Source organism: Lagopus muta, chromosome 5 (assembly GCF_023343835.1).
Source record: "Lagopus muta isolate bLagMut1 chromosome 5, bLagMut1 primary, whole genome shotgun sequence".
Lineage (NCBI taxonomy): Eukaryota > Metazoa > Chordata > Aves > Galliformes > Phasianidae > Lagopus > Lagopus muta.
The window spans coordinates 56,443,314-56,457,825 of NC_064437.1; the positions used below are offsets into that span (position 1 = coordinate 56,443,314).

The 14,512-nt window shown below is 52.9% G+C and overlaps 1 protein-coding gene across 4 annotated transcripts in view; it reads left to right on the forward strand.

Moving 5' to 3' along the window:
- DUSP5 (dual specificity phosphatase 5) overlaps positions 1-13,880 on the forward strand; it is a 57,591-nt gene extending 43,711 nt beyond the window's left edge. For 3 of the 4 annotated variants that reach the window (XM_048946195.1, XM_048946193.1, XM_048946196.1), the window contains 3 exons: positions 8,704-8,846; positions 10,432-10,651; positions 12,321-13,880. In XM_048946195.1, the coding sequence (XP_048802152.1) occupies positions 8,704-8,846; positions 10,432-10,651; positions 12,321-12,721 (764 nt within the window). In that variant the 3' untranslated portion in view covers positions 12,722-13,880. Of the gene's footprint in view, positions 1-4,483; positions 5,038-8,703; positions 8,847-10,431; positions 10,652-12,320 lie in introns of those variants that run through there. The other variant, XM_048946192.1, reaches the window with a different exon arrangement.
- The last annotated feature ends 632 nt before the right edge of the window (positions 13,881-14,512 follow it).

Genomic DNA, 14,512 nt, shown 5'->3' on the forward strand with positions numbered 1-14,512 from the left:
CCAAAACATTCTAAGCTAGAAACATGAGCTGCTCCATTTTGAGCTTAAAATGTCATTTCTGTGCTCAGGAGCTGTACTCATTCTCAGTGGAGTGGGCATAGTAACACACACTGTGTGGTGGATTATATTTACGTGATTATACCCTCCAGGCAACAACCTGGTGCTTAAGAAATGAGTCAGTCAGAAAGACCAAGGCAGAGAGAATCAGATTTAGTGATGATAAGATTAGCTTGCAGAAGATCTGGACCAAAGCAACCAGCGTTTCTCCAAGATATGTTTGTCCAAACAGTCAATTAAACTGCCCATATAAGAAAATCTTGAGACATTTGATGGCTCCCTGCAGTCTGAGGAGGCAGTAACCACACGAGGATGGGGATGTGCTGCACTGACAGATGGGGCAGGTGGGCAGGAGCAGCAGCAGATGTGGGTCAGAGCCCAGCCAGGCTTGCGTTGGCCATGGGCAAGGGGCTGAAAGAGGCTCCTGGGAAACATGCAGGGCAAGGGAAGAGAGGGGACAAGAAGGCGAGGAATGCGTGCAGGGAAACAGCAGCAGGAAGAGGAAAGAACAAATGAGAACTGGCAAGTTGATAAAAGAACAAAAGGGCTTTGTCTCACACTAAAGACAGCTAACTACAGAAATAGTTTTCCATGCAGCTACCCCAGGGATGGCTGCAAAAAGGAAGATCTTTACACTCATAACTGGTTCCTGCAAGTGCTCATCATTACAGCTCACAAGCATCGTGGCTGTGGAAGGAGAGTGGAGAAAATCAGCCTTGATGTGCAGAGAGCTGGTGATGTGAGGCTCTGTGTGTTCCTCCTGCACCCTAGCAGTGGCTGCTGACAGCAGCTCGCAGCAGCCAGGGGAGTCACGTAGGCATGAGTCAGGTAGAAAGCAGACATAAGGCTGACATTCACTACCAGCCTGATTTTCAGAAGTGCTGAGTGCAGACTACTCCCATTCAGACGGTGCACTGTTCATCCCAGTTCTGCTCTGTGGCAGCAGAGCTGGGAACGTAAAACAGATCTGAGAGATGCTGGGGCTGCAGAACACTGAAATCCAGTTTGTTCTTCCAAAATGAGTGGCTTGTGGCATGCATTTCCATTATCTAATGAGCTATTTTTATTGAAAATGCCCTATCACTTACTAGTTTTTTCACTTGTTCTCTGGAGAAAAAAAAAGGTTCCAGTTCAACAACAGATCACATCTATGGTGCCAGAAGGTGAGGGGGATGATTGCCACGCAGCACAGTCTGTATCTGGTAGCACATTTCACCTTCCAGAATTAGATTTGACCATGGGTTATTCTGTCACGATTGGGACAAATCTGTAACGGGATGGATTTGTTCATGATCCAATCTGTTCTGTTGGAATTCAGCACTGGTGAGCAAATCGTGTCACCGATGCGATCACAGTGTTGCAGCCTCCTGTTGGCGTTGCTCAGCAGACTCCAGACACGGGAATGGCTTCACCCAGCTCCCGGCTGCCATGTGGAGTCCTAGAATCATAGAATGGTTTGGGTTGGTATCAGCATGTGCTTCTCTGACTGCTTGTGCCGTGAGCGTTTTGACATCAGCCGCTCCAAATTAGAAAGTGATGTTACGGGAAACTTAGTAACAGCACAGAAATGCCAACACATCCTCTCTGTCGCCTCGTACTATGCTTTATTCATCCAAAGAATGTCTTGCACTTCACAACCAGCTGGAGGATGAGTGCAGTGCTATGCCCCAGGAGGGATGTAGTGCACCTCGAGCCACAGATGAAGACACAGTGACACGTAGGGTGCTTCCTCTGTATCACCTCCCTGGCAGATCCCCTGGGGGATAATTGATCTGCCTTCCCCTGGGCCTCCTTAGGCTTCGTCTCCCTTTTGCTGTGGTTTGGGGTTAGCACTGTGGTTTGTAGGGCATGCACCCAGCACCCAGCACAGGATCTTGGCATCAGCAACTCAAGCCCTATGGATCAGACTGATCCTGTCTCTTGTTTCCAAACAGCATTCACTTATTTTCCTAAGCCCCTTTTGAACGGTAGTCTCCCCAGAAAGCCAATTTTGCTCTTCAGTGATGCCCGCTGAATGGGTGCTTCTCGATGAGTGGGTAATTCCACCTGGGGGGGGAGCTGCTTCTGCCCCGAAGCCGAGCAAAGTCCCACACACTCACTGGTGGGCAGCAACAATGGGTCTGCGGGAGGTGAGGAGAAGGGAAGAATGAGCTGGGTTAGGGGAAATACAGCCTGAAAGAAAAGGAAAGGGCCAGTGGATCTGAAAGCCCCGATAAAAGCCCGAGACAAAGGACAAAGGAGCCTGGGAGATTACCAAAGGGAAGTGGGAGGAGGAGCAGGGAGAATGATGTCAAGTGGCATGGTGATGATGGATCAATGGTTGGACTAGATGATCTCAGTGGTCTTTTCCAGCCTTTATGATTCTGCAAGTGCTGTATGGAGGTGGGAGTTCCCTGGGTAAGGCAGAGGTTGCTGAACTGCTCAGTGCTCTCCATACACAAGAATGCAGCACTTTCCCCTTTCTTGCTGGGAGCACCTGTCAAACTAAGGGGCAGATCCAGCAGGGAAACATGTCTGTGTCTGTCTGCATCCCCATGGCTGCTTGCACACCCACAACAGCAGCCCTCTATGGCTCCCCATCCCCAAGCACACGAAACCATAGAGGTGGCAGGCCGGGAGTCAGAGGCTGGGCATCAGGGCTGGGCATCCAGCACCCTGCTGCAGGAGGAAGCCTCACACTGCTGCTGTTCGCCTGCTTGCCTGCTTATTTTCGTCTAATAAAAAGGTGGGCATGACTCACTCCATTAAGAAACAAAAGCAAAGCTATAATCTGCTGAAAGGCAGTTGTTTGGAGGCTCAGTGTTAGGTGTGAGAAGGGAGGAAGGTCAGCTGCAGGTCACATCCCGATACACATACACCCCATTGTCACTTCAGGTCCAACACTAGAGCTCTTCCCCAGGGAGTTGAGTTTCTGAGCATTTGCCCCCTCCTTCAGACCGGGGCTGGGGAGAGTATCTTTCCCTCCCACCTCTTCCCGTGTCACTGGGGTTTTCTGGGAGGAAATGATGCTCACTGCCAGCCCTCTCCTTCCTCTAGAGAGGGAGAAGCGCTTGCATTGCCCACAGCCCCTCCATGCACCGGGACACTGAGCAGCTGGACTGTACTAGGGGAGCAGGGGGGAGTGGGACTGGTTTTCTGTCGAGGTGGCAGGAACAGGGCTGAGGGCAGGAAGCAGGCTGTGCTCATTCTGTGCTGGAGGTTCTTCCTGCATGACCGAGAGCAGAAGCCCCCAGCTATTAATCATAGGCTGAGCAAGGAGGGGATGGCGTGGGGCCACAGTGAGAGCAGCACCCACACTGGGACCAACACCTGCAACCACCCACCAGCTGTCTGGTGTTGTACCATCTGACAGTCAGTGATGTAGAGCAGGGGGGTCGGGTTAGGGGGGCCCAGCTGGGGGCCGCATGGGTTTGAAGGAGGAAGAAGTGGAGGTGCTTCGAAACTGCTCGTGGCTTTGCTTCCCATCAGCTCGAGTATTTTTCCTTGTGCAGTCTCCTTCATGCATCTGTGTTACTGCTGCAGGCAGTTTGGGGCAGGGTGGCACTTCCTGCCCGTGGTGGAGGTGAGCATATTTCGGGGCAGCATCAGAATAATAACAGCGTGCTGCTCCTGGATGGCTCCACTGCGACCTTGCCTGGCTGCCATGAGCTTGGCTGGAGCGCAGCCTTTTGCCCGACTGCTTCCAGGGATTGCCACTTCTCTCTCTGATTCATAAAACTCGTCTATGAGAAAATGGAAAGTGCTGGATTTCCTAATTCTGTGTATCAGAGTGATGACCTCGGGCCACAGCAGCAGGTTGTGCTCTGCTGCGTTACTCTTCCTCTGGTCTGTGGACACAGTCCTGCAGCCTACACCTTTGCTACAAGCAAGGGGACATCAGATCCCCAAACAGACACCACTTTTCCTGACCCCATTCCCGTTCATCCCCTTTTTGCCGTTCATTCATTCAGCACAGCAGCACTTCCCACCTCGCCCAGAGCTGCCTCCTGCTTTGCTGCCGGGCTGCAGCCCCGATGGGTCCTTGCTGGCGGTGACACACATAGCGGGGGGAAGAATAAAGGGAACTGAAACCCACTACAGCCCGGTGAGAGAAAGCTGCCCCGGTGCTGCCCTCCTTCCTCCCCCTCTTCCTCACCCCCCTCCGGCTCTCAATCACGGCTGAGGAGGGGGAGGCGATGATGCCGATGACGGGGCGAGGCTCAGGCCGATGACTGGAGAATTTTTGCGGCGTTTTTCAGCTTCCTCTGCCTCCCGAACTGACTAACGCCGTCCGCTGCGGGGAGGGGAGCGCAGGGGAGGGGAACCCCGCCGGGGGGCGGAGCGCGGGGCGGGAGATGCCCATATTTGGAAGGCGGGTGCGTCACTCCCCTTATATGGGCAGTGTCGTCACAGCCCTGCCTCCCATTCATATAAATGCCCGCTGGCGGCAGCCGGGATTCCCTGCTCTGGCTCGGCGCGGTGCCTCCATCCCTCCCGTCCCGTCCACGCGTAGCGGCCCTGCGGCTCTCGCGCCGACACCGGTAACCCTCGGGCCGCTCTCCCGTCCCGGGCAGCCCCGCCGCGGAGGGTCTCGCGCTGCGGCCGCTATGAAAGTCACCTCCCTCGACTGCCGGCAGCTGCGGAAGCTCCTGCGGAAGGAGCCCTCCCGCTGCCTGGTGCTGGACTGCCGCCCCTACCTATCCTACTCGGCCTCCTGCCTCCGGGGCTCCCTCAACGTCAACCTCAACTCGGTGGTGATGCGGAGGGCCCGCGGCGGGGCCGTGCCGCTCCACTTCGTTGTCCCCGACGCGGCCGCCCGCTCCCGGCTGCTGCTGGGCTCCGAGGGGGCGGCGGGGGCGGCCCGTCTGGCGGCCGTCGTGGTGCTGGACCAGGGCACGGGGCACTGGCAGAAGCTGAAGAAAGACAGCACGGCGCAGATCGTTCTCAACGCGCTGCTCTCCAGCCTGCCTGAGGCCGGGGCCAGGGTCTGCTTCCTGAAAGGTGAGGGGGCGACGGGGGGCGGCTTGCATCGGCGATGGGGGATTTGGGGGATCGATCCCCGGAGTCCTCCGGGCAGCGGCCCCTTCCCCACTCGCGGTGTTAAACTGCTTATAGGTGCGGGGCAGGGAGGTAACGCCGGGATTTCTTTTCCACCCACTGGAGGTAAATACCGGATAGGCTTCGCGGGCTGAGTCCAAATACCTTTCCGCTCACCCCCGCCGTGCGTTTAAGAGGAGGATGGAAAGCGAAGAACAGCAGGGAAGGAGAACAAAAGTTGGTATCGAGGGAGCGGGGCTGCCTGGGCAGCCAAGCCAGCCCCAAGAGCCGCTCGGCCGCCCTGTATGGGAAGCAACACCGGGGCCGCAGCTCGTAGCCCAGTGCTGGGGGTCGCTCCTTCGTCCGGAGGTGTTGGGGATGTGCCTCCCCAACATGTGCAGGCAGGGGAAAGCTAGAGTTGCAACTGCGGGGCTCATCAGGGGGTGCGAACACCGCCTTCCTCACGTGCTTTATAGCCTTCGGATTGCGGTTTTTGTTTTCCTTCCGTGTAACCCGGGGGTAATAAAGCAATAAAAACCAGCAGCCTGCCCTTTCTCCCGTCCCCCGCTCCGTTTCGCCCGGCAGCGCCTTTGTCCTTTCGCCCTCTCTGTATCCCAGCCCTCCCCCATCCCCTGGCAGCGCGGTGCCGATCCGGGGAGCGCCGAAAGGATTCCCAAAGAGCATCCAAATAGCTCGGGGGCAATGGGAGATCGCGGCTGGAGGAGAAAGTCCAGCAATAGCTCCTAAATTCTGTTGTGGACTTTTATTAAGCCTTTTATCCTAGCAGGATTTCTGCTTCATTTTGGTTGTTTGTTTGTTTTGTTTTGTTTTGTTTTTTTCTTCCACCCAGTTTGTGCTTCCTATGGTGAAGAGAGCCCAGAGGGCTTCACCACTGGGCAGAAGCAACTCCAATATGGGGGGCCTGGTACCAAGCAGGAGGGAGATGCAGGGCAGTTTTCCACCACGCTGGCGTTGCCCAGTTACCCTCAGATGCTGCACCCCTGCAGGCACCAATTCTGCTGTCACAGGGCAGGGATGCTTATAGCATGTGGGGCTGGGCAAAATCCTACGGGACCCCATTAAAACAAGGGTGAGGAAACATCTCCAGGCTTACCCTGGGAAGTGTGTGGCAATCCAGGAGCTGAATTAAGCTTTGCTGACTCTAAGCCCATTGACTGAGCCTCAGGATGGTCTTTCCCTCCTATGTCCTAGCTCCCCACTTTGAAGTGGTGGCTGTGGGCAGCTTGAATGGGGTGGAGTGTTGATGTAGGCTCCGCTTTGCATCTTTCATGAATTGCAAAGCCTTTTTCTTGAAAGCCTGCTGACACGAGGCTGAAAAGATTTCCCCCTAGCAGAGCACGGTTTCCTCTCTCACCTCTCTACAAAGTGTTTTGGGTCTCAGGACCAGCAGCCCACAGCTCTGGTGTGACTCATTGCCGGAGCTGCTGATTCACCGGGGCTGCAGACCCCCAGGAAGCTGTGGTGGTGTGGGGGACATAGGGTGACACCGGGGACATAAATTACCCTGCAGCAGCGGGTGCTGTGCAGAAAATAGGGACCTCTAGGCCTCCTGGCAGTGGCTGTGCTGCCTGGTGTGTGTGTTTGACCTCTGTACACAGAGTGCTCGCCGTGGGTCAGCTCAGCCCCAGCAGGGCAAGGGATCGTGTGGTGGAGGAAGAAGGGCTCACAGAAAGATAAAACAGTGTATGGTCCCCTGGTGTTGACAGGGATTCTGTTACTTATTGATTAAAAATGAAAGCGCAGCCCCACTCCCTGCGATGAGCAATGAAGTATTTGCAGAGATGACCTCAGGGAAGCTAGGTTGAGAGGAGAGGGGAAAGAAGAGATTGCTGGAGGAGGGGATGAGAGGATGACTCACCCTCAGAGCGGCCTGCAAATATCCTGATCCCCGAGGCTTGCAATTAACCATTCAGTGGCTGCATGCTCTGCTGTCCCAGAGACATGGGGAACACGCATGCTGACTTGGCTCACACACATCTGTGTTCATTCAAAAGCAGAAACAGCACAGGGTGTAAATGGGGATAATGGCTACCCCTATGGACTGAATGTATTTTTCCTATGCGAAGGCGATGGCTGAGGGCAGTGGGAAGATAAGGTCAGCCATGCAAAACATCAGGATTTAGAAGCCCACTCTGTGGGAAGGCAGTGTGGGATCAGGCAGTCGGGAGAGTTTCTCATGTTTGTTGGCTCTTCCACCATGAGGGCTATCATTTCATCAGCCCCCTTCACGTTCTTCGTGGTCACACTGCTGCTCAGCCTGTGCTGGTTGAGTTTGGCTGGGGTCATGGGAGGGAAGGTGTGGGCGGTGTGAGTGCCAACTGCACACAAAGCCGCCCTCGTGCCCCCAAGCATGGAGAACAGCTTTTCATCACGCCTAGTGGGCTTCGAACCACGCTGTGCTCTTGCAACGCAAGGACCCCACAGTGAGACTGAGTGGGTGACAGCAGCACGTCATCAGTTTGAGCACACATCTGCCCAAACATCACACGCGTATGAGGCACCGGTGTGCGGGGCCACAGTGTCAGAGGTGGAGGCAGTGGGCAGCGCAGGCAGCGGGGCTGTGGGTGCACAGAGCCACAGGGCTTCCTTTGTTGCGAAACAGGGCCCCGATCGGGGCGCACGGCAGCACCGCTTATCAGGGCAAAGCGGTGGCGGATTAATGAATCACACTGCAGGCCTTGCTTGCACAGCCCTGTTTACCTGGCGGTCACGCTCCAAAGGGTTATTGAATTTTCCTGTAGAAGAGCTCTCTGACAATTCGTTTTTGCTCTGAAAAATCACAGGTGGTGGATGCATGGCACACAGCTGACATTTCCAGGCTGTTTCTGCTACCTGACGTATTCGCATTCAGTTTGATGAGCGTATTCCCAGCCTGGAAATAGGCAACCATTTAGCTGAGGACAAACTTTGAGTAACGGTGTAATAATAGGATTAATTCCTTTTCATTAGTGGCGTGCTGAATGTAACGAAGGCAGTACTTAACCATGCACAATCGCTCATGTGGGGCCATTCAGCTGTCAAACGCTGTCACAGGATTTCATTAGATTTTATAGTGGTTATTTAACAGATTGGTTTCAGTGGGACTGTCTTCATTAATTTGCTGTCTCATGCGTTGTGGTGATCAATGATGCGATTGCAAGCGTTCTCCTCTTGTGCCCGTGTCCGTTTAGGAATGCAAATACAGTGTTTCTTGGGCTGTCCCAGTGCACGCAGTGAGGGTGGGTTTGGGATGAATTCCGCAGAGCTCTCCCTCCAGCACTGGCAGCAGTGTGTGTGTGTGACTGGAGGAGGGAGCTCAGTCCCTGCTGTACAGAGGTTAATGTTTGCTGGACTCAACAGACCTACATGCACTAATGGTTTTCATCTCTACCCACCGGGTTTTATCAAGTTAATAATTGTCAGCAGTATTGGAGGTTTTCCTTGGGTGCCCAAACCTCTCAAGCAACCCCACTTCATCACTGGGGACAGTTTTCTAACCAACCCTGGCAACAGCACTGCAGCACTGTCCCACTTCATTACCGGCACCGAGCCTCATTTCTCCTCCACTTTAATTAAACCACTTTTCAGAGGCGCTAACATCAGTGTTTCTTTTTTCCCCTCCTTCCCCAGGGGGCTATGAAACCTTCAATTCGCAATATCCTGAGTGCTGCGTGGATGGGAAGCTCATTTCCCTGGAGAGGAGTGACGTGGAGAGGAACCTCATCAGCCACTGTGAGAAGCAGAGTGCCAACCACAAGCCTGCCTATGACCAGGTGTGTGTCACCAGGGCCACCTCCCCCTCAATCTTATACCACCGGCTGCTTCTGTCCCAGCTTCATATCTCATATGCTCCAAAGGCAGGAGCGTGTAAGAGTATGTGGTGCGTGGGGTTAGAGTTATTTATGTTTCTGCAGCCAGAAATAGGTGTGTTTTGATCAGAAAGCCCATTGCAATCAGAGAGTCACAGAGCTGTTTGAAGGGACCCTTAAATAAAGGCCATTTGGTCTAAATTCTAAATAAAACTGAACAGGGACACCACAGCTCCATCAGGTGCTCAGAGCTCCATTCAGTCTCACCTTGGGTGTCTCCAAGGACAGGGCACCACCACATCTCAAGGCAGCCTGTGCCCGTGCTTCACTACATTTAATGTAAGAATCATTTTCTTTATAGCCAATCTAAAATGGCACTAGAGAGGCTGGCGAAGGAGCTAACAGCTCTGGAGCTCACACTGACATCCCACGTGCCTCACCAACACAATGGCACAGGGCATGGTGATGGTGGCCCTTATGCTGGCACAGGCTGCCAGCAGGTTGTCCCGGTCCCTGTCCCACGTGTCACTAAAGATCCTTGTCTGTGCCGCTGGCCAGCATCATCTCCAGCTGGCTTCAAAATGAGGCAGCAGTAGGAGGTACAAACCCTCTTCAGCCCAAAACTGCCCTGAGGGTGCATTCACAACACAGCCAGGCAGCTCCAATGCCGGCTGTGAGCAGCGGCCCCCTCCCAGAGGACACCAAAGGGGCAGGGAGAGGTATGGGGCTGCTGCTTTCCGGCAGATGGCCCTGGGAGGCCCTGTGGGGTTTCCGTCGGAAGTCACCGTGCTCCCACGCTCGCCCCCAGGGCTGAGGAAGATGTGTGCCCCCAGATGTCACCCTGTGGTCTGGCTGCTTCCGGGTGTCCCCAGAGTGAGCCCCGTGATGCAGGTGGCTCCTGGCTGTCCCCGGCAAATTGCACAGGGCAGCGGGGGGGGTTCGTAAGATGATTTCTCACCCCTGAGGGCTGGCAGCAGCACTGTGCATCATGGAAATTACCTGCCACCCGCGTCTGTCAGGCGGTGGCTTTTCTTCATGGTGTCGTCACCCGGTTTTTTCACATTCTGGGGAAGGAGGAACTGAGATTACATCTTGCAGAGTGGGTGACTATGTGGTGACGCAGGGGAGGGGGTGTCCCCTGCCCCGGTCCTGTAGTTGCAGTCACAGGGGTTTTACTCTGCCATGGGGCTGAGCCCCACTCTAGAACCCTTCCTGATCTGGGCCTCCCAATGAAAGCCCTTTGGGCCCTCCTGAGGGTTTTGGGCCCTCCTGAGGGGCAGGAAACATCCTGCACACAAGGGACTGGTTCTAGCTTCGTACCTCGCAGATGTGGACAAGAAAATGAAAAGCTGCTTCCTGCGTGGGCTGTGCCAGTGCAGTGATTCACTGGGCAGCAGCGCTGGGTCCAAAGCCATCATGGGGAAAGGTGGGAGGCTGGGAAGCAGGCACCCACATATGCTCCCTTGCATTTTTTCCTGCAACATCAGGACTCAAATCACCATTGCAAAGGCAGTGTCAGAGTTGCATGTTTTTGCTCCTTCTCTTCCAGGGTGGCCCGGTGGAAATCTTGCCTTTTCTCTACCTTGGTAGTGCCTATCATGCTTCCAAGTGCGAGTTCCTCGCCAACCTGCACATCACGGCCCTGCTCAATGTCTCCAGGAAGAGCTCTGAGTCCTTTCAAGACCAGTACTGCTACAAGTGGATCCCTGTGGAGGACAGCCACACAGCAGACATCAGCTCGCACTTCCAGGAGGCCATTGACTTCATTGGTAGGTGCCCTGGGTCCTCAGCTTTCCAGGTTCTGAGCTTCCCAAAAGGAGCCAACGGCTTCTCAAAGAGTGCTGCGTACCCACAGCAGTGTCCAAGCCCTCATAGTAGGGCCGCAAGTCAGAGGCTTAGAGGTGGGGGGGGGGGGGAAAGGCACAAAAATACAGGGGGTGCTGGTTGCTTGATGCCATCCAGCCATTTCCAATGGGGCTGCTGGAGATATAATGGGTAACTCAGAGATCAAACTTATGTTGCTGCCTTTTTTGTGTGTTCCAAGATGTTATTGTAAAAGTTCAAACATGTTCATCAACAGCTGCCCCAGCTAGGGGCTTTCAGCAAGGAAGGGGCACTCACAAGGTGTTGGGGAGGATGAGGAAGGAAATACCTCCTTCCGATTGTCACCATGCAGATAAGGCAAGTGGGCTACTCAGCTTTGTTTTTCTTTCCAAAGCGAGTTCCAGATTAGTGTTCTTTGACACTGCAGATAGAAAAACAAAGCAAATCTGATGTAAGAGTGCCCTCTAAGACCTTTCTCTTCCTGCTAAAGGACTTCTCACAATTTTCAGGGAAATGATAATTCACTTTTGTCACATTCCTACCCCCTTCTGATAGTTGTTGAATCACTTGAAAATTTCCCCAAAATTTTGAGGATGATTTCAGTTTTCACTTTCTTTAAAAACTGTGTAGTGTAGATGCTGGAGGTGACTCAAATCCGTGTCTTCCTTTTTATGTACAGCAGTTAAATATAACTGGTTCTGGTGGCACCATTCCCCCAGTAGACAAAGACAGGCAAATGATAACTTGCTCAGCTCTATGCTGTTCCAGTGCCATGCAGCAAGCACCACACTCTGTGCATTTCTCCATAAATTGGAGCTTGAACATATTGCTTGAGGCAAGAGACCAGAGGACATCTATTTTTGAACTGCATTTTAGTGTGGAAAGGGCTTATTTTAAGCACGTTCTCTGTAATCTAATAACAATCGTTGTGTTGTGTGAGTAACCACAGAGGCTCCCTGTTGTGTAAAATGGGTGCTTTGCATAAGCTTTTTATATCCTGACTTAAGTCCAAGCATCCTTTAGCCAGGCTGTAATTAGCAGCTGCCCAGCAGTCCTCATGTGCTTTGTAGTACGGCCCCAGGGACTCTGCCCAAGGGTGCCACCAAGGGTCCCTCCTAGGATGGCTGATTGCTGCCAACCCACCAAGCAGCAGGACAGATTTGGATTTTAAAGAGGAAACCCTGTTTTTCTAGCAAAGCTGATGAGAGGAAACTCTCTGCAGTTCTTGCCTTTGAAATATGCAGTGGGGTAAGGGCTGATGCTTTGAGCCACAGGTAGTGAAAATGCAGGAATAGCAAACACAAGCACTGCCCAGATATCTGGTGTGTCACAACACTCTGAAAAGCAAATTGTAGCAGAGGAGAAACGGCACCTGGGAAACATTTCCCTAAAACTGGAGGTGGGGCAAAATTGGGATCCGCAGATCCCGAAACAATGTCAGCTGGGGCTGAGCTTCATCTTGGGCTGGGTTTTGTCCCTCCTGTCTGTCTCCATGCCACCTTTGGCACCCAAAAGCAGAGGGTCCTTGCTGATGGATTGGCTTCTGGACACGTATCCCAGAGTCTTCGCCAGCCCCAACAACAGCTGATGTCCGCATGACTTTCTGTTCCTTAGATTATGTCAGACGAGCAGGGGGCAAGATCCTGGTGCACTGCGAAGCGGGGATTTCGCGCTCTCCCACCATCTGCATGGCGTACCTCATGAAGACAAAGAAGCTGCGCCTGGAGGAGGCCTTTGACTACATCAAGCAGCGCCGGAGCCTCATCTCACCAAACTTTGGTTTCATGGGACAGTTGCTACAATATGAGTCAGAGATCCTGTCTTCCACCCCCAGCCCTCCCGTTGCCTCGTGCAAAACAGAAGCCGCCTCTTTCTTTGCAGAAGAACTGACGTTAGGCAAAAATTTTGAAGGCTCGTGTTTCGCCTTCCCTACCTCAGTGCTGAGTTCCGTGCCCATCCACTCCCCTGTCCACTCGCTGAAGCTCAGCCCTATGACGGCTTCTTCATCCTGCTGAATGCCCCGGAGCCCTCAGAGCCCAACTGTGACCCTAATGAGAATATTTCATGAACGTGCAATAGAGAACCTCGCTGACTTAGTCTGAGGTGGTCCTCGTGGGTGATACTTCCCATACACTGACTGTGAGGCACAAGTGGCAGGTTTTCTGAACTTTTAATGTTGTTTTGTGAGGTGGTTTTTTTGTTGTTGTTGTTGTTGTTGTTTTTTTAGAAGTACTTTTCTAGGTTTTTATCCAGAGTGTGCAGCCACTACTGTATTTCCAGATTCCTGGGGAGCAATGAGAAATCCATTTCAGGTGTTCTCAGTTCCCACTTTCTTCCCTTTTTTATTTTTAAGAAGAACCTTATTTAAAGTTTCAAGCAATAAACAGCAGCAGTGGGGGGAAAAACAAAACGGGAAGCTCCTCTTGAGCCTGAAGAGATGTGTTTCCCCAGCTTTGCTCCTCCCTTGTGCCCTGTTTCAGGGAGCAGAGTGCCAGGGCAGCAGGGCTCTCTGGCTGCCGTTGTGCATCCAGGTGAAAATCTGCTGTCCTGGGCTCTATGGTGTCAGGTACTGACCTCAGTGTAACTGGAGACCAAAAGGACCGTGGATCCCTTCAGGTGTGACATTTCCTGTACTCCTGCACTTGCCTTTGTACTCAGCACGCTTTTAACTGAAGCCGAGGAACTCAAACTATCAGGCTACCCTGCTGAGCTATTATAGTCCCATCTGTTGTTTAAGAACGGCCCTAGAATACTTGAATGTCTCCACAACCCTCAATCGAGTTACTTCCCATCAGATGACACTGTTACTGCTGGATTTTACACCAAAAAAATAAGATGAGCTTGGCTTTTTGGTCTCTTCCCAAGCATTTCTGAGATGCGTTGTGTGTGGTAAAGTGGTCTTGTCCAGTGTTATGTGGCTTGCTTTGTGCGTGGTCACCTCCAGCCAGCCTTCATCTGTGAAATCTGGATTCACTGCATTGAGTTTTTGTCTGCAGGGAGCTCGGAACAAGCTGCCCTCTTTGTCTGTTGACCTTTTTATCCTTTTTTACATGTAATACATATGGGAAACGGCAATAATTTCCAGAAGATCTCGTGAATGTGAAAGAAAGTCTGCAACAGTTTTTATGGAGTGTAAAAAATAATAATGATAATAATAAAAAAAAAAACAACTGTGAGGAAAAGCGAGCTGTTTGTCATCCTTGAGTGAGCCGGAGGTGCAGGAGTGCTGGTGCTGAGGGAGGCCAGCTGAGCACCCCACAACAGCAGCATGGGGTGGGAGGAGGGCAGCGCCCAAGGTGCAAGTCTATGGGGGGAGAAGGTGAGGGGGAGGATTTTCTTGAACAGAATGACATGAGTCACGGTGGCGTCACTTCCCAACGGCTGGGCAGGCGCTTCTCTTTTGATTCATGCATCTTTTATATAAGATTTGCCGTCTCGCTGAAGACGAAAGCCTGCAGTCAGAACAGCACAGCCCCCGCTTCCTGCCCCGGCACAGGCAGGAGGGATGCTGTGCCCCAGGCTGGGTGACAAGGCCGTGTAGGTCCACCAGCCACCTGCTGCTGTCACGCCATGGGCAGGGCAGGCAGCCAGCCTGCAGTGCTCACCTGCCATCAGAGATGTTCTGGTTTTTTATTTTTTATTAATTAAAAAAAAAAAAAAAAGCACTTGAAGCCCAGCATCTGAGCCATTTCACACCTCATCTCAGCTGGAAGTTCTTCACCTCTCTCTGGCTTATCACTGTGGCATGTTTATGACCCATACATCTACACTTTTGGGTTGACATCTGTGCCCCGTGGGGTTAATCC